The 16,510-nt window shown below is 34.3% G+C and overlaps 1 protein-coding gene across 4 annotated transcripts in view; it reads right to left on the minus strand.

Annotated features, from left to right (window-relative positions):
* Musk (muscle associated receptor tyrosine kinase) overlaps positions 1-16,510 on the minus strand; it is a 94,439-nt gene that overhangs the window by 1,932 nt on the left and 75,997 nt on the right. For 2 of the 4 annotated variants that reach the window (XM_003463784.4, XM_003463782.3), the window contains 5 exons: positions 12,796-12,971; positions 12,120-12,143; positions 5,912-6,113; positions 5,246-5,437; positions 3,941-4,089 (listed from right to left, as the gene is read on the minus strand). In XM_003463784.4, coding sequence (XP_003463832.2) covers positions 3,941-4,089; positions 5,246-5,437; positions 5,912-6,113; positions 12,120-12,143; positions 12,796-12,971 — 743 coding nt within the window. The remainder of the gene's footprint in view (positions 1-3,940; positions 4,090-5,245; positions 5,438-5,911; positions 6,114-12,119; positions 12,144-12,795; positions 12,972-16,510) is intronic. The other 2 variants (XM_003463785.3, XM_003463786.4) reach the window with 1 other exon arrangement.

A 16,510-nucleotide genomic window follows, 5' to 3' on the forward strand; every position in this document is an offset into this window, starting at 1 on the left:
AATATATAGATTAACATTTACAAATTTACAAATCTTAATATCTTAAAATATCTGAGAAAGGAACAGGAGAACTAGACATATTAGATCAAATGGGCATAATTTTCCTTAATCATTAAAAAAGATTATTTAATTTAGTTTTTTCAGGCAAAAATTAGAAGCTTCAGATTTAAAAGAGAGGAGAAATAAAGAGCAATGTTTTTTGGCTTATTCATTTTTAACTCTTGCTTTTTAATTCTAGAGCTTTAGCAATCAGTGTATTTATGTGCCCTAAAAAGAGGATGAAAGAAATATTGATCAGATCTTTTACTGAGATCATCATTGGGTCAACTTTAGTTTATATGGATTTATCTATTTTACCAACTGACATTATTGTTTTTATGCTACCTGGATAGATTTTAAAAGAATTCTTATATTGGAAGATAAAAAAGACAACTTATTTGAGAAACACAAAATCTTGAACTGAGGTTATTTAATGAAACATTCTACTCCCTGATAAGTAAATATTACATGGAAGACTTTTAGTTTGTGGTGATTATGAGCAACTATACATTCATATATGTGCACATAATTTATAACAATATATTTTGATAGATCAGTGCATTTAAAGATGACTGCCTGGGTGGATGGATTTCAAGATGGATGGTAGCTGCAAGAAAACCAAGCCATGCCTTTACCTATTCCAAGAAAAATCATTAAACTTTAGTGTGATGTCTTCCACAAATCATCTCAACTCATTGTTCTAGTGTTTTCTCAATTACCAGAATACTGGGTAGGTGTCTATGATTTCCAATCCCTCTTCCTATTAAAAAATTTATGAATATCTTTGGATTTATATCATTTTTCTCCAATTTATGACTATAAAATTTTTATGCACTAGGATTTCAATAAAAAGAAATGACCTTTAAAAATTCAAACATGTTCAATAAGTACCTGACATTCTAAATTCATAAAAAAGCAGATCTATCTTACTGGCAATTCGTTTTATAGATTTTTCCAATTCATTGAAATGGTATGAACTTCTAAGAAACTGTAAGAGTAGTGAAACTACATGGATAAATGATCACTGCTTATAGATGTTTAAATAAAAAGCAGACAGTGTTTGTAGGATATTGAGATGAAATTCAAATATAGTATTTAGCAAAGTTGTGTTCTGATTGGGCAATAAAAAATGAGAGAAAACTTTTAGTAGTGACATAAATATGTTACAAGACTCACAAATTTCCAACTTGTACATAATTTATATTTTAGTCAATCTCAGGAATTCAGGATGTTGTAAAATTGAAAATGCTTTTATACTGATGTAGGCACAATACTTTAAGAAACAATGAAAATTATTCTGCAACAAGAAAATAATCTCGATTTGGTGCTTATTATAGATTATGGCCAAAGGCTTTCAAGTGACACATAATTCAAACACCAAGAGTACTTTCTTTTTAGCACCTTTTCCAAACTGTAGTGCTGTTTTCTATGCCTGCAGATGTTAAATAGACCTCTCAAGACCTGAGATGTGATGGGAGGCACTTATTGGTCAATTTCTCCTGACAGTTCTAGGCACAATGCTTGGGTGAACTTCAGTACAGAAACTCAGAAATAAACAGCTACTTTTATCAAGTGTGGCATTGTGAAAACGGACTTTGAAGTGGTCATAAATATTTACCAACCAATTAGCAATTTATATTCAAGGGTTAGGACAGAAAGTAGGGAAGAGATTTTGTTAACAAAATGTTGGCGGAAATCATGAGCCTGACCCAGAAGAGTTTATGCAGCAAGAGAGGAGTGCGAAGAGTCAGGACAGAGCCCTGGGCGCACAGCCTCGGAGGTGGGTGAGGAGCCCTTAGCATGACTAAGGGGGGAGGAAACTGCTGAAAACCCACAATCGTTTTGTAGTCCTGTGCTCACCTGAATTTGCAAGTAACATGCGCACTTTCATTTCTCTGAGGTATTTTGACACCCAGCCATCTTGCTTATTCAGCTCTTCTTTTCCTTGTTCTCTGTTCCAAACATTAGGCTGCTTCAAAGTTTACTCCTGGGCTCTGTCTCCTTTTCTAGATTTTCTTTTCCCTCCTTAAGTGTTCTGCCTAACCCCATAGTTTTAAGTACTCTGTATACCCCAGTGACTTCAGATTTTATCAGAAACCGGGTCCCCTTTCCAAAGCCTGGTACCTCCATTCCTACTGCTTCCTTCACTTCATCTGGGTGTCAAATAAGCACAGTAAATGTATCTTGAAATGAATTAATGTTTTACATTAAAGAATCCTGAACAAGCTGGGAAGTACTTAAACACTCTCTCCAGTGAGAGAAACCTGCCCCTGCTGGTCCTCCCCGCTCTCCCAGCCTGGTCTGGGACACCTTCATTCTTTCATTCCCCAACCACAACCTTGTTCTTCTCTTTGACTCCTCCCTGTTCTGCATATCACGTGTTCAGCTGGCCAGGACATTCAAATCAGAGATGAACCCAACCCGTTCTCGCCGTCCTCACTACCCCTCCCCGTCCGTGCCATCATCTTCCTTTTATTATTACTGCTGTTCACATACCTGTTTACCTCCTTGCTGACACTGCCTCCCTCAGACTACGCTCAGGAGAGCAGCTGGAGGAGTTCTGAAAGCGTGAGTCACGTCATGTCGCTTTTAGTTCCAACTCTCCATTTGCTTCCCATTTTACTCACAATAAAAGTCAGTTTTTAACAAGGCCTCGTAGAACTCCCCCCACTACATCACCTCTCTCATCTTGCCTGTACAACTACCTCTTCCTCATTTCGCTGCAGCCATCCATATCTCCATGCTGTCCTTGAAGTACATTAGACGTGTTCTTGCCACAGGAGTTTTGCAAGTTTTTGCATTCTTCTTGGAATGATCTTTCTAACATTACTATTAGGTCTTTAAATAAATGTCACATTAATTGATTGATTGTAGTAGGGATTGAACTCAAGGCCTTGCACTGAACTGCACTCTCATCCTTTTCTTTAAAAAAAAGTCCTCTTGAGGGCCAGGGATTTAGCTCAGTGGTTTAAGTGCTTGCCTGGCGAGCATGAGGTTGTGAGTTCAATCCCTGGTACCAAAAAATAAAAAAACAAAATTCTTTTGAGACAAAGTCTTGCTAACTTGCCAAAGCTACTCTTTTTTTTTTTTTTTTTTTTTTGATTCTGGGGATCAAACTCATGACCTGGCACTTTCCTGGTAGGCACTTGTACTGCTGAGCTAAACCCCCACCCCTTGTCAGAGCTATTCTTGAACTTGTAGTCCTGCCTCAGCCTTTGGGATGGCTGGGGACACACATACATATCACTACTCATGACTAACTTACGTTTTCAATAAAGTCATCAAAAAGTTTAGCTCACACATTAAAAAATACTCTATTTTGATTTTTTAAAATTGCTTATATGTAATACATAATGCAATACTTTTCATGTGCTTATTTTATTATCTGTCTCCCCGCCAAAGAATGTAAGCTCCATGAGAGCAGAAGGTTGGAAAGTTTTGTTTCTGCCATAATTACACTAATCAATTATTTGTTAAATGACTTTTGATTCTGAGAATAAATGGGAAGACAGCAAGGAGCAAAGCAGGCTTAAATCACTGTCCTTAGGGCATTCTATTTAGGGAACAAGAGATGAAAAAAGCAAATGAAATATAGATACTCTACAATATTAATAAATTTTATGATGGAGAAGTGTTAATGGAATATTCTCTGCATGAGCACCCTTGAAACATTTTTCATGGCATGAAAGAGGTAGAAGACAGATACAGTTAAGATGATGAAACTAACAAGGTTGAGTCCACCAGGTACTGAGTGTGCTGCAGTGCTGGGACAGGGTCTGTGTCAGTACCTCACTGGTTAAAAAGTAAAGGAAAAAGCACAAATAAGTGAGTTATGAAAGATCAAGGGCTTGGAAACCTCTGTTTCCTAATGCAATAAATCTCTTCACTTATATCCTCCTACCTAAGAGTTTCACAATGTTAGGGTTGTCAAATTCTGCCATGAGGGCCGCCTCCCTCTGAAAGTCCGCTTGCATGTCTGCTGAGGCTTCCTCTTTGAGCATTTTTACTGCCACCATTGTGAAAGGTTCATAGGGAAGTAAGCCTGGAGCCCTGAGAGGCAGATTTGTAGAGAGAGAAACCAATGATCAGGAGCATTCGACATACATTACATCTACCCATTCATATACACATTCCTATTTATGGAACTATTCCTAGAGCCACAAATCAATGAGAGATGACAGTAGAAAGTCATACTTAAAATTGCTTGACTCCACTTAAAAAAATCTCAGTGGAGTTATTTTCAATATAGGTTTCAATATATTTTCAATATAGGTTAATATAGGTCAATATAGCTTCAAAAGGTTAACCTATATTGACGCTTGTAAAGCATAATACTATCAAAGAAATTCTAATGTGTGTGCACCCAGTGGTGTTATCATTGCCATTCTAATCCCACTAACATTCCTTGAGCGCAGGGACCATGACCTTTGCATCATTATATCCTCCAGAGAGCCTAAGGTAATACCTTGCTGGTGTCTGGTTCCCAATAAGTAGTTACATAAGATTTTTATTAACCAAGTAAGTAACCAGGACTACTATGAATAGAGGTAAGTTGTATCTTGTCATGGATCACAGGCCCAAATGACAAATGGTGATTTAAACAAAGTCCATGTTTTCTGACCCAGCTGTGTGTTTATGGAGCTGTATCCATGCAGAAAGGACATTTAATTCTGTGTTACACAAAGGCAATACATTGGCTGGTATTTCTAAATTATTTTTTTCTTTTTTCTTTTCTTATTCCATGAATATCCACATAATGTCTACACATGTCAAACTCTGAGATCTTAAAATACTAATTCAAAGTCAATTTTCAATAAAGTGGAGGATATATAGCAATAGAAAATGGAAGAGAAGTAAATAAGACTTGTTTACTGAAAACGATGTAAGATATCATGTTTAAAAACATGATAAATTCATTTCTAAACAGGAAATGTAACTGAACCATTAATGACTTATTATTATTTGAGTGAAGATATATTTGAATGTACTATAAATTACTTCTTTTAAATGTAATACCATAGTCTGTCCATGCATACTCCTGTTTTCCAGTAAAAAGAAAACCTATTAGGTTTAGAGTATAGTATGCAATATACAGTTAATCATGTAAGAAATTAATTTCATAAAAATCAGTGTGATATGTTGGTAATGTTTCAGATATAACACATATTTCAATGGACAGATTATTATTTTTCATGAATAAATTTACCTTGCTTGAAAGACCCTTCCAAATGCTCCTTCTCCAATATCTCTCACATACTCGATGTTGTTCCTTGGATACTCCAGGCTGAGTAACTTGGGGTTCAAAAGGAGTGGCATCCTCTGGTACATGGGGTTGGGATGAAGCCTGTCTAGCAAGAGCTCAGAAGGCAGCGTGGTGAGGGTCACTGCTGCTGATTCTCTGCAGGTGAGATAGGCAAGATCAACAGTGAGCTCAAGAGTAGGAAAGGTCTTTCTTCTCATCTTAGATTCTGAAAGACATGGCATTTAGGAGTAAGTAAAATGTATTATATACTAAGCCAGAGAGTCTTTTAATTCAAAAGTAGTGAAGTATTTTGTTCGATGTAGAGTCAAAAGGCACATTTTTTGCAGGAATTCTGTCATTATCCAAATTAGAAATGGCAGTGGGATTGGGAGGAAGGAAGGGAAAGAATAACTATTTTATTCCAAATTATTGTTAAAATTCTCTCTTCTGAGGAAACTTAATTTTTGCACATGTGAGATCATTGCAGGAATGTGTAAGTTTAAAACCAGCTGATTGGTGCCATTCACAGATTGGTGGTATATAGATTCTTCTTCTCATTTTGAATTTCAGTAGTAATTGCATAGGTTTTAAAACATTGCAATGTGTGTTTAGCTTTAATGAAAATCTCACCTTTTCTTATTTTTCCATTCTTTTCTTCTTCGACAGCAATAAAGAGTAGAGATGGTAAGCAGCACAAATACTGCAAAACTGGACATGATGGAGATGATTACGGTCATGGAGTACGTAGGCGAGACAGAGAAGGAAGACGAGGAGGAAGAAGGCAAATTTGGAATGTCCACACTTGGCTTTGAGGATGTCATTGATGGGAATGCTGTAGGTAAAAATAATTCTCATCATTTGTCCTTAGATCTTTAAAATGCACTATTTTGTCTCCAAGAAACTAGTGAATTAAATCTGTTGTTAAGAATATGCGTATGTATCAGGTTCTTCTGGATTATGTTCCATAAAGTTTACTTTTAAGAGAATAGGTAAGATTTGGATATCAGTAAACATATCTGACAGAATAATAGGTTTTTAAAGATAAGACTTGGAAAGAAGAAATAGTATTTTTCCAAGAGAAATGCAGATCCTGGGTCAGTGATCTTTATACTGCATCGCATTGTCTATGACTGACAACAATCATGAAAATTGTTAAATAAAAATATTTTATGTAAATTATACCTGAATTTGGGATTGTCTATCTTTTATATACATTTATATATGTATTTACTTTTATATACATTATGTATTTGAAGTCAGTAGTTTAATGTGAAGCTGATTATTTTCTCCTATAGTTTACTCTTGCCATCTAAATGGAAGCCTTTAGATTTCTTTTCTATTAAGGCTAGCAATATGATGGAAATATTTTATAATGGTGTGCTACCAAATGGTAGCTAGCCTTAATAGAAAAGAAATCTAAAGGCTCTCATTTAGATGGAAAGAGTAAACTATAGGAGAAAATAACCAGATTCACATTAAACTACTGACTTCAAATCTAGTAGCCCAAAAATCACATTTAAAAAGAAGTATCAGCCAAGATTATTCATTTCTAATTAATACACCTTGCAACTATCCAGGCCAAATAAAACTATTGGGTAGCGTTTAAGACCTCAGAAGCATACTCAAAACCTCTCTGAGGAAACACATAAGGGGACTCTTAGCTATATAACAACTGAACCAGAAAGAGACTTCAAGGTGAAGAATAAAAATGGTAACGAGTATATATCTAAATCTAAATGATAATGATGAAATGGTTGGGGATTTTGTCTAAGTCTTTAAGTGAGAATTGCTAGAGGGTGTCATTCTTCAATGCCAAACCTAATAGTGCTGGGGAGGTGAAGAAGATAAAAGTATTCTGAGAATTTTACTGGAGATTCTAGAAGTCCCATGAAATAAAACAAAAGAAGGAGTAAATACAGCAGTACATTGAAAGAACTGATATCTGACCATCACCAAACACTGGAAAAATAATAACCTGTAAATAAAAAAGAGCAGAAGGAAACGATGACAAAGGTAAACTTAATAGAAATAGAAATTGTTAGGAAAAAGTATGCTTTCTTTATCCAATCATTGGATGGATTTGGAGTGCTTCCAATATTTAGTTATTACAAACTGTGCTGTAATGAACATGAGTGTGCATATATCACTGTGGTATGATGCTTTTAATTCTCTTGGGAAGATGTAAAGGAGGAGGATATCTGGGTCAAATGAAAGCTCTAGTTCTAGTTTCTGAGGAATCTCACACTGATTTCCAGAGTGCTTGCATCAGTCCACGCTCCCACCAGCAGTGGAGAAGGATTACTTTTTCTTCACAATTCCATCAGCATCTGTTATTGATTGATTTCTTGATAAAAGTCATTCTTTCTGCAGTGAGATGGAATCTAAGTATTGCTTTAATTAGCATCTCTGAAATAACCACTGAGTTTGAACATTTTTTCATGTGTTTATTTGCTGTTTGTACTTCTTCCTCTAAGAAGGGTATATTCATCTCAGATGCCCATTTTTGGCTTGGATCTTTAAATGGGGATTTGGTTTTTTCCAGTTCTTTATATACTCTGGATATCAGTATTTTGTCGAGTAACAGCTGGCAAAATTTTTGCCCAGTCTGTGATTTGGCTCTTTACTCTGTTGGTGATTTTTTTTTTTTTTTTTTTTACTGTGAAAAACCGTTTTAATAAGATGAGATCCCAGCTGTTGATTATTTGTAATGTTTCTGTGTAACTGGAGTTTTGTTCGTACAGGCTTTGCCTATTCCTATAGCAGCACAGTTTGTAATTGCTAAATATTGGAAAAAACCCAAAACTGATGAATGGATGAAGAAGATGTGGGATTTTTTTTATATGATGGGCTACTACTCAGCCATAAAGAAGCATAAACTTGAGACATTTGTAGGTAAATGGATTCACCTAGAGATCATACTCTTAAGTGAAATACATTGGACACATATGGGTAAATATTATATTATTCTCTGGCGTGAGAAACTGAAAGTGTAAATAAAGACCAAAATATATAATAAACATTTCAACATAGAAAGAAAACATTTTAGCAGAAGCACAAAGGAGACAGGGAGAGAGGAAGAAAGGAAGGGAAAGGAATAAAATAAGCAAAGAAATATAAAATGTGAACAAATCTTTCATAAATAAGAAGGGGAAGCAGGACAGAAGGGAGGGGAGTAGAATGGGGAAAAAAGTAAGTAAGAATCAGGGTATATCATGTATGGATGCAAGTTTCCATATGATGAATGTGCTCTTTATGTATATCTAAACTGCATCAGGAAATGTAATTAATGTTAAAAATAGAAATTGTTAAACAAAGACAGTAGGGTTAAAAATCAAGTACATCAATTGTTATACAAAATATGAACAGGTTAAATTCTACTAAAAGAAAATTATAGTCAGGATAGAATAAACCTGACAAAAATGTATAGGAAAAGATAACTAAAAGAAATAGATTCCAAGCAACTATAAACACAAAAAAGAAGGATTACCTGTACTATTGTCAGAAGTATAAAGTTAAAAGCACTCAAGTAAGACAAGAGTGACATTTTCACTTGTAAAACTCTTAATGCAAGATGAGGAGGAAGTGTCTTGGTTCACTATGACTCATAGAACATAGCAGACAAAAACATAAAGCAAAATTTATTATTCACTCAAAGAAAACCTGATAAAATTAATTGTGATTAGGACTGAGCTAGTGGAAAATTTAAGTCATAAATAAAATCAACCAAATCAATAAACTCATAAAAATATAGGAGACTATTAAAATGATATGATTACTCGACAGATAACATGAATTTGTAGTACTGAAAAATGAACAAAACCTTTATTACAGAAAATAATGGTTACACTGTAGAAATGATCTCTGATCATATTCTGTATGCTGTGTTCAATACTAGACATCCTACAAAGTCATTACCATCTGACAACAGAGCCAGGATCACATGGATTCAGATTTTAAATGTTGACCTAGTCTCATACATGTTAAGTCCACTTGGGTGAATTACCTACTATTGCTCTCTCTCACTGACAAGTATATAAAATCAAGGACATTTATAGTATCTAAGTTCATAGGACTGTTAGCAATATTAAGAGTGATAATATACCTAACACATTGAACAGTTTGCCTGGACATAATTACTTACTCTCCACGTGTATGTATGGAGAGTATAGACACAAGGAGAGGAATAAATGAAAAGCAAATCATTACTCTAAGAACAAGTTAAATCATACTTCTTTGTCACAGAAACTTTAAAGGATGAAAGACTTCTCTGCTGAGTGTTTCTGTAGTAAAGTGTGTGAAAATCCCGCAAAGAAAGGATTAGTGTGCTTAGCAGACAAACACTACAGATAGCTCAAAGGCAGTACATGCTCCAAAAGGTATTTCACTTCATTAGAAGCCAGGAAAAACAGAAACTATTGAAATTTTATTGCCCTTTTTAAGCAAGAAGAAAATAGTTCAAAGATAAATCATTTAAAAAATTTCTTCCAGCACCCTTCAAGGTAAAATGCTAATAACCTCTGGAGTTCACTCAGAAATTTAAAAACAAACAAACACCCGTCATGGATCATTTGAGGTCTTTACACCTTTCCATAGAATATGGGTCACTGTGCCTAACTAAGAATAACTTCTTTGCTTGTCACTGACCTACCAGAAGAAGCAAAGGCAATTTCTTCTCAATAATCCCACTGAACTCAGGGAGACTAGGCATTCACCACATATGTTTGTAGAAAATTATTATTTTGTGACATTTGGAGCTCAGTTTCTTACCTGTATCAAAGTCATCATGGAATGGTGTTTCTAAGACTAGGAATTAGCTATCATCTGTTGATATGTGTTGTTCCTGTCTAATCTGGAATTAAATGTCAGTATCTTCAACACAATAAATCATCCATCAGTGCATGAATGGATGAGTGAGTGAAAAAAACATGGATGACAAAGACCACAATTATCCATAAATGCTTAAAGTAAGCTCTGGCTGGTAAGATGCCAGAATTGAAAGCATGCATTTTTTTTGTTGGATTTTTTTGAGAAAGGAGCTTTCTATGTAGTTCAGGCTGGCCATGAATTCACCAAAGTAGCCCATTATGGACTCAAATTCATGGGGATCCTCCTGCCTCAGCATCCCCAGCACTGTGATTACAGGTGTACACCATCATACCCAGCTAAAACATACATTTTTAAACTCCATCAACCTGAGGATAAGAACTTTGTATGCTTCCAGAATCCTAGATTTTGAGGGCTTTACCTAGCTGTTCTTATTCAGTAAGTCTAAATGATTCCATTTAGAACTGTAGCATTCTTTCTTTCCCTATTTTAAATCCCAGTTCTTTAAATAAGCTGGTAAAATCAAGAAAATCAGAACTGGAATACATGTTACAGGAAGTGATTGTGATTAAGCCCTATGACATCCAAGGAATTAGTTGAAAAACTTTTTAAATTTTAATCTGTAGATTTCTGTTTTCTGGAATATAAAAGAACCATTCAATAAAAGTTAGTTGCTAGGACATCCTTTTCCAAGCAACCTTCTTGCATTCTTTCCTAGAGGCTTTGTGATGCCCCTTTAAAAACCATCCAATTTAACTTGATAAATGTTATCCTGGAAATCAGCTGTCTTAAAATAAAACACTTGTTTTTGATCTATGGATAGTATGAGGACAGATCATTATACTACATGTAGTACAGTGCTATATTTTTTCCAGAAAGCTAGGAAAAAGAATTTTAACTGTTTCACCACAAATAAATGAGATATACATATATATATATATATATATATATATATATATATATGGAGAGCGATTAGTCTGATTTGAATAATACATGTATCAAAATATCACATGGCTCCCTATAATCATGTACAATTTTATATGTCAACTAAAAATGGAAACAATTCCTAACCCCAATACATTAGACAAAATACATTGGAATTTGTGTGGGATCCCAGCAACAATAGTGTTTATGGTTCACAATGTAATTTCAATGTGTAAAAACCATATTGTTGGGGTATCTTTTATAAAGAAAAATAGAAACCCATTTTTCAGACAAAATATTAGGAAAGTGATATTCCAGTTAAAAATTATTTTTTCCCTTTTTGTAATTAGTAGATTTTTGGTTTGTTTGTTTTGAGGCAGAGTCTCTATGTAGTTCAGGTTGGCCTTGAACTCATTATGTAGCCCAAGTTGGCCTCAAACTTGCAGCCATCCTCCTGCCTCAGTCTCCCAAGTGTTGGGATTACAGGTGTACACTACATGCTCAGTTTAGCAGTATCTTTAATTTTAGAATCAAGACAGAATTTTCAGGAAAAGTAGGGGTATATGTAATTGCTTTCTTTTTCAACTTCTTGGGCCACTTGGAAATTTTTTCTACAATGAACATGGAATTCTTGTACAAAATCCAGCACTAAACTTCTGGGGAAAAAAAAAAAAAAAAAACCAGAGTCAATAATGTACAAAATACCTATCTTCCTAAAGGACTCGTTGCAAATAAAAATCACAAATCAAATTTAATGAAGAAATGCTTATCTGTTTTCATCCGTGAGTAATTAGATAATGCAAAAAATGGCATTTTAAACTTGGCTTACTTTTTAGATAGTTAAGGCACAAAACGGGGTAACAAACTTGATATGGAAGACATTACTCGCACCACTCACTAAACGTGGTGTCCCCGGGGCCTCCCAGAGCACATAAGCACGGACCACGCGTGCTCAGCCTGCATGAGGACAGCAAAGCCACGGAGGCACTGCACATTCTGTTCTGCACTTCATGGAGTGTGAGTGTGAATACGCATGCAAGAATCCAGTTACAGACACATGAAGTTTCAGGGCACAAACAAAATTACTTACTTGTTAGGTTTTCTTTTTTATAATCTGAAGGGGGAAAACATAAAAATTCGTTTTGAGTGAGTGTCCAGATATATTTCTGTGGGGGAGCGCTATGAAATGCAAGTCTTTCAGTATCCAACTGGAAAACATTCTTTGCATTCAAATGTGAAAACGGGGTCTTTGAAACTAAACCAGCTGTTAGGGCTAAGAACCTAGGGCCTTACAAAGTTCATTAAAGCAACATGCAGCAGTTCAGATTTGTTTTGTGAGATCAGCGCTTTCAAACATGTGGTTTACTTTTGCATGCTTAAAAATCTGTTTCATTAGCTAACGAGAGAGGACTTTTCCCTTTCATTTCACTCTTCTGGCAAAATGTAACATTTCTTAGCCATTTTTCTGCGCATTCCGGAAAATGTCACAAGCTCTCATAAGATTCCTTTATGAAATAAGGTGGATTTCAAGCAGCAGTGAAGAGTAGCTTTGATTTTAGAACAAATGAAATGGATCTTTATGCTAGCATTAGAATTCAGCTATTAAGTATATAAGGAAGTCAAAAATCAACCAATAAATCAACCAATCCACAAATTAGAAATGCCTAGAAAGCCTTGAAATATTAGAAGCTTTAATTCCACACTTTAGTTTATTCAAAATAGTAAATTTCTCTTGACTTCACTGTCTTGCAGGAAATCTTTATTACCTAAATATGGCAGTCTGGTACAGGCCATGGGGTCCCAGTGCATGCTGGGAAGCTTGCTACAGTCAGGCACAGACAACAGATGCATTCCAGATCTGTGGAGCCCTCTGTGGGACTTTTCTTCCATCTCCAGCCATTCTTTTGCACAGAAGAATTCCTTCACTGTCAAGCAGTACTCTCTAAATGGTGGATGGAGAACATGATTTGATGAATTGTGGCAAGTTAAAGTCAAATATGTGGCAGAGTTTAAAAATCTGCATTTCTGAAACATCATCATAGTACGTTGTGCTTGCAAAAGCATTTTTGAAAGGAATTTTTTACTGTAAATAATGTGAGGCTTTATGAGACATCGTATATTATGCTGTGAGATGAAACTATATTTTTAAAAATGTGATTAATGCTACTTGGAAAGGAATTCTCAAGTTTAAAAGCTCAAACTTAAAGTTATTGACAGTAAGTTCAATTCTGGTTCAGTTTGTACTGCTGCAAACAGCAGAAGTGGTCAGAATCTCAAAAACTATTTTTAGGAAAAGTGTGAAAAGTTTAATGTTTTACTGTTGAACCACTGAATAATAAAACCTGAAAGCAGAAAGTATTGGATATTTTAGTTACTGTTTATACTAATATTTACATAACATTTATAGATTTTTGTCCCGTAGAAGATGCATATAAAATGTTTGTTTTTGGTACCAGGGATTGAATTCATGACCTTGTACTTGCCAGGCAGACACTTAAGCCACTGAGCTAAATCCCCGGCTAAAATATGTAATTTTATAATTATATATCAGAGGAAAACATTCTTTAAAATGTGAGAAGTTTTAGATTGTATTTTCTTTGTGCCAGTGAGGACCAAATATTTGACTATAAGGATTTAAAACAATAAAAATGATTTTGTAATAAAAATGCTTACCTAAATAGTAATTAGAATTAGAGGAACAAATGCATGCTACAAATGGCTTTATAGATTTAGGAGATAACTGCTCTTCTAATAAATTTGAAATCCTAATGAAAATTTTTCCTTAAAAAAGTAAATTGTTTTCAGTCTTAAAAAGGTCACTTGTGGCTTACGAATGCAAACTGATTTAAAGCATAAATGTTGGAAGATTACTCAATACAGGTATTTTGTGCTAATATAAAAAACAAAATTCAACTTTAATTCTGATAAAAGCTTTATAAATTTTAAGTAAGAAAGGAAATTCTAATTTAAAAAGAGCTCTATTTTTATTTATAAACCATGTTATTTTTGACAGAAGAACTATTAGACTAACCAACAAAAATCTAGTAGAATTCTGTAAGACAGTTGATACCTACAAGTAAAATAAAACACAATTGTTTCACTGAAAATTAGCAATAACATATTAGGAAGTAACATGAAAATATTTCCACCTGTTGATAAGTATTAGTGATTTGTTATTGATGAGACTCTATTGTTCTCAATTACTGGTATATATAGTGTCAAATAAAAATGAAATAATCTAAGAATAACATGAATGAATGCATTGCTGGTATCTGAATTTTTGTTTTTATTGGTGAAGGAGTAACCTTGACATTTTTATAACTTTATTTTGATATTGTAAATTAATTGCTTTAAAAATTCCTAGGCAGCATCAGAAGGAGCTTGACCCAAGTTGTTGTATCACCTGTTTCTACCTCTGCCACCCAAATGAATAAAAGTAACAATAAAAAGGAACAAGCCACTGTCTCATGCAGTAACTTGATGAATATCAAAAAATTATCATGTACTGAGCAAGAGAAGTCAGATACAAAACAATACAATTTTACGAATATGAAATTCTGCAATGAGTGAAACTAGTCCATGTTAGAGCAATCAGAAGTGCAGGATGTCTTTGGGAATAATGGTGAATTGATTAGAAAGAGCACAGGGGCACTCTCGGGGCGGTGAAAACATTGTATACCTTGGTTGCACAGGGGCTGCATACATCTATACCTTCATCAACCGGAACTTGATTAAATGGGATACAACTCATTTTGTGTAAATTATACTTCTACTGACTAAATACCTCAATGGAAGAATACAATCTTTAAAATTGTTTAATATGCTCAAAATTTATATAACTTAATTCTAAAATTTCAGAACTTTAAAGAAAATTAATATTTTTATTAAAAATAGGGAATGAGGGCAGGAATTTTATCACCACAATTTTGTGAATATTCTAGCCTACTGGGCCAATTGTATGTAAGCAGTACTATCATCATATTAGCTGTAACAACAAAACATTACCCAGTCATAAACTTAATTAGAAAAACAAATTTTCAAATAAAGGAAATTACTAAATTTTACTAACAGGGTAAGATAATATTAAAATTAAAGACATACAGTATTATACTCTTGAGTGAGAACATGCAATAATATAAATATAGCAATTCTTCTACACTTAATTCCAAACAGTGTCACTGCAGTCAAATTTCAAATGGTATCTACAGGTTGACTCTGAGAAAATATTCCTAAATTTCACATTGAAAAAGTAATTGCATACCAAACAATACTTAAAAAGATGAAAACCTATAAACTTTCTGATCAAAATTTAAATAATTTATAAAGACACTTGTTAAAGTCAAACATTTCTAGTGCAAAAATAGACAAACGATTAATGAAGTAGAATTCAAAGTACAGAAACATGGATGCAAGTAAATACTAAGTGAACATCTATCAGTAGTGACCAACTAGCTCTGTTTCAGTATCTTCCAAGAAACTCCTCAATCCCGCAAATACAATCCCACAAATACATCTGATTAACAAATTTTTGCTAATGAACAAAATTTCTACTCACCATTTCCATTTAATGAATAGGACAACTTTGACAATTAAAAAAAATGAAGCTCAATAATTAATCTGCTAGTAATTTTACATATTCACCATTACAGAGTAGGTAGCTATTATTGGTATATGAATAAAGCATGATTTCTGATTGGTTGAACTTCAGCAATTTAAGGCAAATTGGCAGTGTTATTCAGTAAGGCTCATTTTTGGACGACATTTTAGTTTGATGCAATGACAAAGCTTAAAGAAGAGTGATGAGCAGAGTTCTACCAAAAAATTGACACTAAGCATGAAGCTCATGGTAGAAGGGCCTGATTGCATGTGGTCCTCAGCCGACTCTGACTCAGCTGTTTAGAAATCTAGCACAGTAGCTCTATAAAGAGAGCACTTGAGGCAGGACTCAGTGGTGCTGTGATAAATTCATTATTTCAAATCAAAAGAGAAAGGATGAAAATGTGACATGTAGCTTGATGAGTAGCTAACTCTAACGCGCAGGTTGAGAGATCAACTTTTCCCAAAGTGAAATCATAAGAAAAATTTATAACATGATTCAGGGATGTGTTTTAAAGCATAATGATAAAGGCAGAAACTAAAAGCAAAGACTTGGATTTGAATACAAACAAATTAGTAAATGATACCTCAAAAAACAGCCTAAGAAACAGTTCTTCTTCTCTTAGAGACATATACCAAAATGTATGTTGATGAAATAATATTAATAACATTTGAGATTCACTCGAAAATATGGAATCTGGACAAGGCACTGTGGAGGGTTGAGTGGGTAGGAATGAAATGAGATTGCCCATGAGTTGATAATTTTTAAAGCTGAGTGATAGTACATGGGCATTCACTTTGTATACATACAAAAATGTCTATAACTTAAAAATAAAAAACAAAACCAAGGGTTCATTTTGCATTTGGGAAAGTAATCTGCAAAAC

This window comes from Cavia porcellus, unplaced genomic scaffold (genome assembly GCF_034190915.1).
Source record: "Cavia porcellus strain 051 isolate PalLab524CR breed Dunkin Hartley unplaced genomic scaffold, mCavPor4.1 scaffold_1, whole genome shotgun sequence".
NCBI lineage: Eukaryota > Metazoa > Chordata > Mammalia > Rodentia > Caviidae > Cavia > Cavia porcellus.